The sequence below is a fragment of the Gekko japonicus genome, unplaced genomic scaffold, assembly GCF_001447785.1.
Source record: "Gekko japonicus isolate JY-2015 unplaced genomic scaffold, Gekko_japonicus_V1.1 scaffold87, whole genome shotgun sequence".
Classification (NCBI taxonomy): Eukaryota; Metazoa; Chordata; class Lepidosauria; order Squamata; family Gekkonidae; genus Gekko; species Gekko japonicus.
In genome coordinates this window covers 169,772-182,834 of record NW_015164184.1, presented here as the reverse complement: position 1 = coordinate 182,834, position 13,063 = coordinate 169,772, and the positions used below count along the sequence as shown (strand labels likewise).

Sequence of the window (13,063 nt, the reverse complement as noted above, 5' to 3'; positions counted from 1 at the left end):
CAATCATACAACTAAATCAAGGCAAATGACGTCAACTTTTATATGCCCACATAGCCTGGAGCATATATATCTCACAGAACCCCACCACCACCACAGACCAAACCTATACAAGCATCTTCTTCACATGAAGATATCATCAGTATGGAGCAGGGTTCCAGGTTGGGAAACTCCTAGAGATTTGGGGATGGAGCCTGGGGAGGATAGGTTCCTCAATGGGGTACAATGACATAGAGTCTACCTTCCAAAGAGGGGGACTGATCTCTGTACTCTGGAGATAACCTGTAATTCCGGGGGATCCCCGGGTCTCACGTGGAGGCTGGTACCCCTAGAATGGAGCATGGCTTTACTTTTGGGGCTCTGAAGCTCTGGAGCAACTTCCCAGAAAAAGCTTCATGCAAATATATATCCCACTAGCCATTTATTTAAGAAGGCATTTGGTCAGTAGAAGATGGCTGCATAATTTGGCTCCTATGTTTCTTGGTAGCTACTTGATTTTGATTTTCTTGTTATTGTTAGTGTTTACACAATTATGCAAATATTTTGATTATGCAAGGAATGCAAACTGTTTTGATGGAAGCACATGATTGGTGGACCAGATGCTACTACTATGAGGCTCTCAGTAGATGAGAAGATTCTGAAATCAACTAATGGCTGGGGTCAAAGCATCAGGAGAATACGTGACCACAAGATATAAAAACTGAGTGCACACAGGTACTGTTCCAAGTGACATAACTGGATGAAGCAACTAAAGTGTAGATAGATACAGGGTACGTTATCAAAATGGAAATGCCTACTGACTGGGGAGACCAAGAGACACACGCAATGAAAGTGTACAGAAGTGTAAGGGGTAGAGACACAGACCAGAGAAAATCACAGCATCAGAATAAGTGAAAGATTAAGACACTCCAATGCACACTTGCCTGAGAGTAAGACCCAATGAAAACCTGATAGTTACTGCCAAACTAACATGCCAAATACTAAAATGCAAGCACCCAGTTGGAGCCATGAAAAGAACAGGAGAGCCTCCGTCCAAATAATGACATATTCCCTTTTCTGCACTCTCAAAAAATAGATTTCCACTCCACAACTCCAAACAGCAAACTACTGACTGTGTTTCAAAATCAGACTCTTATCAAACGAGGCAGAGAACAAAATCTGACAGCAAGTTCTCAAGTGTCCTGACCTGGATAGCCCAGACTAGCCCAATATCACCAGATAGCCAAAGTAAACAGGGTTGTCCGTGGTCAGCAGTTGAATGGGAGGCTATCAAAGAAGTCCAGGGTTGTGACACAGAGGCAGGCAATGGCAAACCACCTCTTGAACCATCTCTTGCCTTGAAAACCCTCTGGGGCTCACCATATGTCACCTGTGACTTGACAGCCCTTTTCACCACCACTGCCAAGTTCTCAAATAAATAAATGCAAACATATTTCCACTTGCAAATTTATAATGCTGGCAACTCAGGGCATTTGATCTTGTACTTGAGCAAAAGTGGCATGAGTCATCTGTCTCTGGACCTCACTTGACCTGATTCGTTGGCACCAGATCCCACCTGTCAACACTAAAGCACACATTTTATTCTGAGACCAAGAGAAGATAAAGTCTACTGAATCGCATTAGAAATGAACCCTATGTGAAAGCTTTTTTTCCCCCGGGGTGTGTGTGTGTTTGTTGCAGTTTACTAGTAGTTTTCAAGACCATCAACTATGGCCATATTTTGTAGTGTAGCCAAGAATAATTCCAAGACATAAGAAAGGTGGATCAGTTTGTCCTTTCCTATTAGCAGCATGTGTTATTAGCAGCACATGCTTTAAATTACTACTATTGTGGAAATGGTTGCAGTGAGCAGTTTCATGTAAGAATCCAACCAGTCAGCATAGTTCATAAGATTAGAAAACAAAGCACACACACCCCAGTTCCCCTACTTGTAGAGATTCATTATAAAAAAAGGCTATCTATAATGCTCTCTTTCTCGGAATGTTTTCATTAGGATTATATAGCATTCTTGATATTTCAAGCAGTTGCACAAGCATCGCATTCTACTACTCCCACTGACAAAAAATGGAGAATTCTTGCACAAACAGCTATAGGCTGTCTTTAGTGTCTTTAGAATGCTTGTAGCCCAAACCCAGGCAGTGATCAGAACATATAAGACTACTAATGGCACTAGATGCACCTAATATTATATGACATCATGTTTTAGATACTTCCTGACCAGCTGTTTTTTCTATGGCACCTGCTACAGAATATAGACAAGAAGTTTACAGACTCATTCCACAATGTGTTTGCACGTTAATTCTTGGCTACCCATGACTGGTCTGGATAAAACACCTGGCAGTCTTCCCAGTCACTGTCCTATCATACCCCTTTGACATTCCTTTTTTGTTTTCCTTTTTAAAGGATAGCTAGTTTGTACTACTACATGCACTTGTTCGCTTTGACACATCTTGTAAATTTTGGCAAGCACGGGTTGAAACGTAGCTGCTTCTTGATCCGAACACACACATGTTTGTATTAATGCAATTCCATGAATTTATGTATTTACATTATTTATAGTCTTGCCTTTCTCACTGGGACTCAAGGCAGATTACACAGAGTGAGTCAACACAATCAACAAGGTGGGACATTCAATAAACAATAGAATTTGGGTTGCAGAACCAACCAGAAGTCTAAAAAACAGAACTGAAGCAAAGCATAAGTATTAATGTAATACATTAAATGATGCAAAATTAAACTTCAGGATCCAGCCCACAAGAAACTGTTCATAGTCAGACCACAGTCCCCAATAACTTATCCAAGTAACTTTATGAAGCCTTTTGTACAGTGCTACCCTATTGCCTGAGTAGAAAAGCCCTCCTGAATAATTCAGTTTTGCATAGTTTAATGTTAAGGCAATTAAAAATGCAAACTCACATTTCAGGAAGGATTAATTTCACAAAGATAAATACCAAGCTACTAAGGGACAAAAAGAAACACAACAGGGCTAGATATCTCTTTACAAAATAACTCTGTTTTTGTTTATTCAGGAGTAAGCACCATTGAGTTCAATGGGACTTGCTTCCAAGAAACTGTGTGCATGATTGCTACTTGTTTCTTCATGCACACTGTGCTGACATCTGCATTCTATTTACTTTCACAGCACTGTAAGATAGCCAAAGTAAGTGAGACAAATCATCAATCTTAAGATTTCCATAGGCAAAGTCACTACATTATGCTCAATCAACAAAAGATTTTGAAGTTTTCAACAAGAGCGTTACTGACTCCCCTGGGTCAATATTTATTTCAAGTTAGCTACCTAACTTTAAAAAACATTCATTACATTTTATACCATATCCAGTGGTATGTGCTGAATAGTTCACCATATTTCATAAATCTGCAGTTTGAGAACTTCAAAGACTGTCACGTGGCTTAAAGATGTCAAAATACAGAAACTTTTTAACTCCAGCTAATTGTTCAGACACATACCTCTTTATAGAACATGTTGTTTAAAACACATACCATTTAGACATGTACTTTCAGTTTCTTTCTTGGACAACTGAGTTGCAACTTAGAAAGAACTGCTGGTTCTTCTGGCCTTCAAAAGGTTATGCCAGGTGAAATTCAGCTTTAATGTGTAAAACCTGGGGAAGCTGTCACACTGACCCTGTCCTGCCCAACAACCTGACAGCTAATCAGGTAGCTGCCTTAGATTCTGTTCAACTTTAGAATAAGTGAATTCAGCAAAGTTGGGATGCCTTTACTAGACAGTAGTAGTAGTATCATTGCTTCTAACTATTGACCAGTAACTACAATAACATAGCTGTCTCAGTAAGTGTTCGGATAAATCCTTAGCACAAGAGAAATGTAACTCAAAGCCAGCATGAGAAATGGTTTGAACTTTTCAGAAGCACCTTCATTTTTAAAGTTATTATTGCTGTTTTTATTATTATTATTAGCCCACCTGAGTATGGGCAACGCAGCGAACCTGACAGGTGTTATCTCTGGAGCAACAGTAAAGTTAATTTATTAAGGAAAGGGTAGAGGAAAACCACGGTAATTTGATACTTCTGAGATCAGTCACCTGGATCGTGAAGCCTTTCTATAATGTGTGTGTGTGTGTTCTACGTCTTAAACTGTAACAAATTATGTCTTTAACGTTTCACTGGACTCTCGCTTTATTCTGCCACCAACAGGCTACTAATTTGGAATTAACTTGCCGGTATAAGTTACGACGTTGCACGTGCTCGCCCAAAAGCCAAACGATACAAGTTCTTCCTAAAACTGCCAACGGCAACCCTTCGAGCTTTCCCCAGCCGGGTTTCTGGAGACATGCCAGTGAAAGCAACAACACATGGGCGGCCCGCCGTCCCCTGCCTCGGCGCGGCTATCACAACGCGAAAGCGCCATCTAGCGTCCCCAAGGCAGCCCTTCACCCTCTCCAGCGCCAGGCTTGTGCTCTCCCCGCTCGCCCGCGGCACAAGGCCCAGCCCAGCGAAACCAAAGACACAACAAAATGGCGGCCGGCCGCCACGTCACGTGACACCCTTTGTGCCTTTCGGGGGGCTGAGGCGAGCCCTGCCGGCGGCCTCGCCTCTCCAGCCCTGAGCGAGGGAAGCCCCCGAGGGGGCCTCCCGCAGGCAACGCGGCGGGGCCGTCAGGGCTCCGCGTCGCCCCCTCTCCCCGTGGGGGGGTGTGGGGGGGGAGGAGAGGAAGGAAGCGGGGAGAAAATGGCGGCCATTTTGTGCTTGCGCAGAGGCGATGGTGGGGGCCCGGGTGCGGGGCGATGGCGGGGCCCGGCCGGAGTAGGGATGGGAGGGGGTCTCTCACGTACCGACTCCTCTTCCTTCTCCATGCCCGTGGGCATCTGCGGCACGGCCCGGTTGATGGAGGCATACTCGGCCAAGTCGGGCAAGTCCTCGCAGCGGAAGACGGGAAGCGGCTTAGACGCGTCCAGCGCCCGGGCCCGAAACGACAGTTTGCTCATGTTAGTCGTCGGCGGCTGCAACTGCTATGGCGGCTGCGGCGGCTGCTCCGGCTAAGGAAGGGGGGGAGGCCGCGAGAGCGCTCCGAGCTGAGAGCCGGACCCCGCCGAGCGCTCTCATGGAGGGACCGGGGCTCCCGCGGCGGGGCGGGGCTCGCTCCGAGGCGGGTCCCAGCGGCGCCGGCTGGCGCGGCTAGGCTGGGGCGCCGATTCCTCTCCTCCGCCGCTCCGGCTCTGCTCAGTACGCCACGGCCAACATGGCGGACATTAAACCTCGACTGGCCGCCTCTTTCAGCCAACCCCAGCGCCACAGCCATTCCCACACTGCATCGCGCAGAGGCGCGGGCACGGCGCTGCCGAGGTGGGGGGAGAGGAAGGGGCGCGCGGCGCGGGCACGGGGAGGGAGAAAAAAAAAGAGAAAGAAACCGGGCACGATGAAAGTGCGGGAGTGCTCGGTGGTGGCCGTTTTCAAAAAGAAAATACCGCCGCCCGGTGAGTGCGAGTCGTGTGGCCCGTCACCGCCCGGGAGTTCCCTTCATTGTGATGCGCGGCGGAGGGACGGGACTGACCCACCCGCACCCGGGAATCCCTTCGCGCTCTGGAGAGAGAGCCAGGGGACAGTTCCGTCACTGCCGCCTGGAGGAAGGGAAGGAGAAAGATGCCTCCGCGCGGGCGGCTAAGGGGGACCAGGAGCATCTCCTCTCAACTCCGGGAAAGCGGCATCACACACGGTGCCCGAGGGATCGAGGGGGCTGAGGGAATCCCGCCGCCCCGACCTGTTTCTTTTGCTTGTGAAACCAGCCTTAAAAGAGCACGCAGGGCTCGCCTTCCCAATATTTTCAAGCCTAGCCTTCTCCACAACATTCTCTGTGCTGGCGCGGGGGGGCAGTATTCATCAGAACACCTACAGGAGTCCGAAAAGGTACAGTCCTGACACAAGCTGTTTGCAAAAAGCCCCAGATCAGATTCCCTTCTGAAGGATACGGAATGGATAAACTGCATGGACTCAACATTTTTATATATTCCTCATCTCTCTGTAGCTTCCATGATTAGCACAGCATTTAATGCAGCTGCAGTGTTAAACACCTGTTGCTGGGAAGAAAAGTATCTTTGTACATAATCTCTCTTTATACATAATCGCAAATCTTTTGCGAGTTTGAGCCACACTGTCCCAGTCTTTAACTGTATCATGCATGTACCCGAAGGCTGCAACCCTATGCATAGGTATGTGGGAATAAGTCCCACGGAATGTCAGAGTTATTATGCATAAGAGTATGTGAGACATATTCTAACACCAAAGCCTGATTTCCATGTAATTTCTTACCCTGCATTAAGTGAGCAGCCATCTATCCACCCAGGGATCTTTGAAACATAGGGCATGAAACCACTCGACAGATCAAACAAATGTGAGGAAGGGGGAGCTGTTCCAAGTATTGTAAGACATAAGCCTTGCAAGAAATGGACTACAGGGTCCATTAGCTAGTTTCCAACTCTACTTATTCATCACTTACCCCTATCAGTGTTTTAAATTGCAATACTTCCCACTGGAGTTGTAAGGCTGTAAAGATGTACTGGAGTCAGTGTTAGGATTGCTTGGGTTGTATGGTAAACTTTACAAATTAGCTACAGAACGGGTGAGGACTATATAGAATATTCATTTTGGTTGGAGAGTGATGGTGAGAGGTTCTACAACATTTTCCAGGGACATAATGTGCAAAATATTGCCATCAGAGTCTAATGTGAATAATATCACTAGCAGAAAAGGGATCAGTCCCCTAGTAGTAGAGTCTGTTAGGGCTTCTCACATGCTTAAGTTACAAATAAACAAAATGTTGAACACAGACATAGAACTGGGCTCAAAGGTGGCCATTCTACCACCATACTGGTATTTATGTTGGTGGAAAATTATTTTCCCTTCCCCTTCAGGTTCCCTCTTTGCCCTCCCCAACACTGTTGTTGAGGATCCCTTGACCCCCAAGAGCAGAAGGGGGGGCCTCATTGAGCTGCAGTAGGAAGGAGGCAAGCGAGGAAAAGCCCACTCTGCTGTTGGTGCTTTGGATCCAATCTGTAATTTTCTGCTCTTTGCTGATCTACAGCGTAATATTATGAATGTTTACTTGAAAGTAAATCTGAGCTGAGTTCAATGACACGTACCTAATTAAGAACAAAATTAACCGTCTCCTGACACCTTAATATGGGACAAGATTTTATTTGGAACATGAAATTTTGAGGAACAGATCCCACTTAGTCAAATACTTATAGTGGGCCTTCACTAGGCAGCCATTTATATATGGGATCTATGGAATCCTCTTGTTAAGGTGCCATTACACTACAGCTTTTTTTCTTTTTTTTTGGCTATACCAGAAGAACACAGCTACCCCTCTCAACCCAACTAAATGTACACTGGATTTTCTCATAGGTAAGTAAGCAACTGCAGTTCAAGTTCTGATCTGTCAATTATATTCCATATACTATGCATATCTCATGTTCCACAGGGGCTGTCTTCAAGCCTGATCCTATTTCCCACCCACCCCCCAAAGTAAACTGAGTTCATTGTTCCCAAGTGAACAAATATAAATCCTATTCCCAAGTGAGCAAATATAAGATTAACAACAGCCAGTTTGGTGTAGTGGTTAAGTGTGCAGACTCTAATCTGGGAGAACTGTGTTTGATTCCGCACTCCTCCACATGCACCTGCTGATGTGACCTTGGGTCAGTCACAAGCTCTGGCACAGCTGTTCCTGAAAGAGCAGTTTGTGTCAGAGTTCTCTCAGCCCCACCCACCTCACAGGGTGTCTGTTGTGGGGAGGGGAAGGGAAAGGAGTTTGTAAGCCGCTCTGAGACTCCAAGTGAAGGGCGGGGTATAAATCCAATCTCTTCTCCTTCTTCAAATGCAAGCAGATCTGTTTAACTCTTGTGAATCACAAAGGACATTCTGTAAAACAGCTTGCCTATGTTAAAACCTAATCTGTAGCTTTTGTTTAAAGTTGTGTTTCTGAGTCTCTAGGGAAATAAGCAGTGCTGTTTACTTATGTTCATGTGAATACAGCTGAACTGGTTGATTTTTTTGTGTGTGAGGTTACTGACATTATATACATCTTCCAAAAAGCTTCCTTACCAAAAGCTTGTGAGTCTCAGGATAAAGAGGACAGGTCCTCTAATGGATTAGAGACTGGTTAAAAAACAGGAGGCCAACAGAGGGAAGTAAACTGTGGGATTCCACAGAGATTGGTGGTGTCTATTTTGTTCATAAGAAATCTGGGATTGGGGTGAGCAGTGAAATGGGCAAGTGGTGGTGAAAGCAAAGCAGTTTGTGAAGATCTCTAAAAGCATCTCCCAAGACTGGGTGACAATGATTAAATTTGGGGAAGAAAAGCAGTTCTTCAGATGGCAGTTTGGGTAACCAGGAATAATTAGGGATGTGCCGACTCCCCCATCTTGAGTGGTATTTGGGATGTTAGCTATGAGCACCATTGTTGAATGCTTCAAAAAAAAAAAGCTTTCTTGGTATTAAGAAATTTAGTGATTCACAGTGTAAAACAAAATGCTACGCACACAGAATACATGCTGATAAATTAGAGTTTTTGATATGAACTGCGGCTCTGATGAAGGTAAGCACTCCCAAAGGGTGGTTTTTAAGGCTTTACTGGACAGTGGGTAATCCCAGAGACAGGCAGGAGGGGGGGGGGGTGTTCCCCATCTCACAGCCTTTATTTCCTTGATATTTTCTTATAGGGGTTAAAAAAAAAAGTTGCTCCGAGAAACCTCCATGTGAAATGCTTCTGCACAATAAATTCAAATACATTTCACATAGAGGTGTCTGAGAACATTTTAAGGAAGCAGGCATGCCCCATTGGTTTCCATGCAGGCTATGCTGCCAGATCCTAAACAGGTTTACCCAGAAGCCAGCCTAACTTTGTTTCATGAGACCTTGGCTGCAATCACACTGGCGGCTTGGTGTAGTATGATGGCGCCTCAAATTGTACTGGTTCAAAAGTGTAGCGGAGCATACCGTTCAGACCACACACCCTGTGGCAGGTAACCTGTGTAGTTGTCTCATGGGGGGATATCCACATTAGTGTTGCACTTCAACAACAGGATGAGCCATAAGGGTGGGTTTTATTTAAATGCAAGTGGATGGATGCACTCATGCGCATATAGGCAGCAACTAAAAAAAAAATGGTGGAAACGCATCTGCAATTTCAGATATCCCTTCTGGGTTCCTTTCACTGCAGGACAGTTCAGCTGTTGGAAAACCTGGAGGGAACCCGGAACAACCCATTAATATCAGATGTCCCCTGGTATCTGTTTATTCCACTTCCATTGTGGAACAGCATAGGCTGCTGACAACTGTGCCACGGGAGGCAGATGTTCTCATCTGGAGGGGCCCACTTATTCTGCTTAGGTAACACTACTATATAGCACAACAAACTGTGCGTGTGCCCACAGCTATACTTAAACATATACATGAGACTGCAGCATTAGATTGTAAATCCAAGTTTCTGATGTTGCTCTATGACATGCCATGCACACACTGATAGCATCACATAGATTAAAGTTACTACACTGTAATACGTTTTTATTAGAACCAGCTAAAATATCAAAAAGTAGTGCAATCTTTTCCAAGCATCGCTTCCTGTTGTTTTAGGGTACATTGGAAAAAGCCAAAGTCTGTGATACGTAGCTTTTTAAAAACGGTGACCAGAAAATGTGGTAATTTAGATGGTCCTAATAAGGCATTGCATTTTTGTTCTGTATGATTTTTTCCATGGACCAAAATGTTTCAGATTTGGATATAAGTGTGAGAAATGTCTGATATTACTTATTTTGTATATTGGTATAATACATAATACTTTAAGAAAAAATAAAATGACAAAATGTCTTCTATTGTGAATGTTACTGAATAGTTACCAACATTATTCTCTTTCAAATCAGGAAACTAAGATCAATCTGAGGCAAAACAGCTTTGTCCTCTGACGTTTTCTTTAGCTGAGAACTTTTTTAGGCTGTCATAGCCATTGATCTAATTATACCATCTGTTCAATAACTACCCACAGCCACAAATATCTGATACTTTCTAAAAGGAGCGTGGCTTAGAAGGTGCTTCTCCCCTTTCATACAGGTTTCTTTATGATCTCCACTATGGTGGTGGGAATTTGTATGCAATAGAAAACTAGAAAGTTTACACGACTGAAGAGGCTTCTTTGTCTTACACATCTCAAGCATTGAAATATTTTACACAACAATTCACAAATGTATAGCATATCATGCAGAATTATTCTGCAATATAGTTCAGGATTAGAATGCTAGTGTCAACATTTGATTAATGTATTTTCATACTTTTATCTAGCAAAATTATTCATACATTTTCTCTAGCAAAATTATTGCTTTTCACATAGAATGGTATGACAAAGAAGCTTAAGAACAGAAGAAAAGTCTTGCCGGATCAGACCAGCAATCCATCTACTCCAGCATCCTGTTTCACACAGCAGCCAAATCAATTGTCCTGGAGGCCAAACAACATGGCATAGAAGCCAAGGCCTTCCCCTGATGCTGCCTCCAGCACTGATATTCAAAGGTTTGCTGGCCCTGTATATGTAGGTTTCCTTAAATCATCATGGCTAATAGCGGCTGTGGATGGATCTCTTCCACACACATCTGTCTAATACCAACTCTTAAAGCCATATTTGCTCATTACCATCACTACATCGATTGGCAGTGAATTCTACAATCTAATAAGTAAAAAAAGTATTGCCTTGTCTGTTCTGAAACTATTACCCATCAACTTCACTGGTTGACCCAAATTCTAGTATTATAGGAGAGGGAGAAAAAGCTATCTGTATCCACTTTCTTCACCTCGTGCATAATTTTATGAGCCTCTTACCATGTCTCACATTAAGCGCCTCTTTTCTAAGTTGGAAAGTCCCAAACTCTTTAGCCTATTCTTATAGGTAAGGTGTTCCAACCGGTGGTACTCTGTAGCTTGCTGAGAGTCACACTTCCCATTACTGTCAACCAAGAGAGCCACAACTACCGTATGCTCTCTGTGCCTCTCCAAACACTCACACATACATTAATATTTATTTATTTATTGGATTTATATCCTGCCCTCCCCGAAGGCTCAGGGCGGCTAACAATGAGGCACGAGTGCCAATATAACATTACATATGCAATACATGTATTACATATAACATTACATATGTAACTATAAGCTGTTAAATTACCAGAGGATGTCTGGGCATTTTGGGTTTTCTTTTCCTTTCCACCCTTTCCTTACTATGAGGCAAATTAGGCAAGAGAGTGAGATTGCCAAGGTGCCTGGAAGAGAGCAAGCGGACTGTGGAGAAAGGGGAGTAAAACCACCACCACCTCACTATGGCTAGCTTGCGCTTATCCTGGGTATCTAGTGTGGTGGTTTACTCTCTTCTGTATGGCCAGGCTGCTCTCCTCTTAGTAGCTTCCAGGGTACTGGAATGAGAGTGCAAAGGCTGTGGAGAAGGATTGAAACTTTACTGCCATTTCTGGCATTACGTCCACACCAAAGGGAGCCTCGCAGTTTGCCTGTCTTCCAGTGACAGCTGTTTCAAAGTGTAACTCACCTGCCAACCACAAGCCGTACCAGGCGATTGCCTTGCCTACATTCCTGGAACATGGAGCAGGTGCCACATCAACAGAACAGCCACAGGTAGCATATCAATTTCAATTTATTACGGGTCTATATGACCAAAGTCTTGACCAAAAGGTAGCATATCAAAGAGCCACATGGGGCTCCTAAGCCAGTGAGTGAATATCTCTCCCTTAATTTTGGTTGCCCTCCTCGGTACTTTTCTCAGCTCTGCAATATCCTTTTTAAGAAGATCCTGACCAGAAGAACTGATTGAATTAGATTATGAAAGCAAATACACTGGCTAGTCAACTGTAGACTTTGTCTCCAATCTACAAGCTTGTTTAAAAACTATAAGATCAGTTTTTCTTTTTCAAAAAAGTTGCATGGAAAAATTCAAAATGCAGTAACTTTAACCAATTTCCAACTGCAGACCAGACACTACATTGACAAAGGGACACCAGTGCATCTAGTCTAATCCCAGTTTGTAAATAAAATCATGAAATTCAGACTAGAGGAATTCCACTGATCAAACTATAGGTAGGAAGCACCTAGAAGGAACAGAGTTAAAAAAGGGAAGGGAAAGAAATGAGCTTAGAAAGAATCAACAGGAACCGATAAGGGTGATAAAGTATGAAATATGGTCAGCTGACCACATAAGGGTCAAGACCAGAAGTTTGTAATGTCATTTGTAGGATTTTTCTCTGATTCACTGGATAAACCCTATGATTACTGGAATGGTGCAGCTCTTGGGAGAAAAATGTTAAAAATGATAACGTATTTCATGCCATATAATCAACTATATGTGTCCATGGGGGTGGGGGTGGTTATCATCAAACGATATAATTATATTTGCTATAAGACAGAAATCAGGGAGGTTATGATTATCAATGTACATAAGCAGTAACAACAAAATTGAATCCCTCTGTTAAACAACAGTACACCTGATTATCAGATTCTGAGCGCAAAAAACAAGGGATTGGTATTACCTACATGCCCTATCTGTAAACAGTAAAATACATTTTCCTGGCTCCATGTTATTAGGCAGACTCTAATCCAAATCATATTTAAAAAATAGGCTGTTGTCTATAATAAAGCAAGATTAAAAATGGACTGGAGCAAAGAAAGGTTCTCTGTTATGTTTACATCACAGGAACAATAAAGATATAGTTAAGTTAATGTTATCTATCATGTTGTATTTCCAGATAGACCAGTGGTTGCTAGTAATTCTCTTTGAATTACTGTCGTACAAGTTTTAATTAGAGGAGGCTATCATTTTGATCAGTGTAAAGTTATGCAAGAGATTCAGTACTTTCCCCTCTTCTTTTTCCCCATCTCATTTAAAAAAACATGCTTAACAATGTAAGAAGAAACCTGCTGGATCAGACCAGTGGTCTGTCTAGTCCAGCATCCTGTCTCATGCAGTGGCCAATTAGTTCCTCAGGAGGTCCAACTACAGGGCATAGAGGCCGAAGCCTTCCTCTGAAGCTGGCACTGGT

The 13,063-nt window shown here is 43.6% G+C and overlaps 1 protein-coding gene across 2 annotated transcripts in view; it reads right to left on the bottom strand.

Moving 5' to 3' along the window:
- EPC1 (enhancer of polycomb homolog 1 (Drosophila)) overlaps positions 1–13,063 on the bottom strand; it is a 60,535-nt gene that overhangs the window by 38,358 nt on the left and 9,114 nt on the right. Inside the window, exon 1 of one of the 2 annotated variants that reach the window (XM_015408127.1) lies at positions 4,811–5,254. The exons of the other annotated variant lie outside the window; for it this stretch is intronic. Coding sequence (XP_015263613.1) covers positions 4,811–4,963 — 153 coding nt within the window. The 5' untranslated portion in view covers positions 4,964–5,254. Of the gene's footprint in view, positions 1–4,810; positions 5,255–13,063 lie in introns of those variants that run through there. 2 annotated transcript variants of the gene reach the window in all.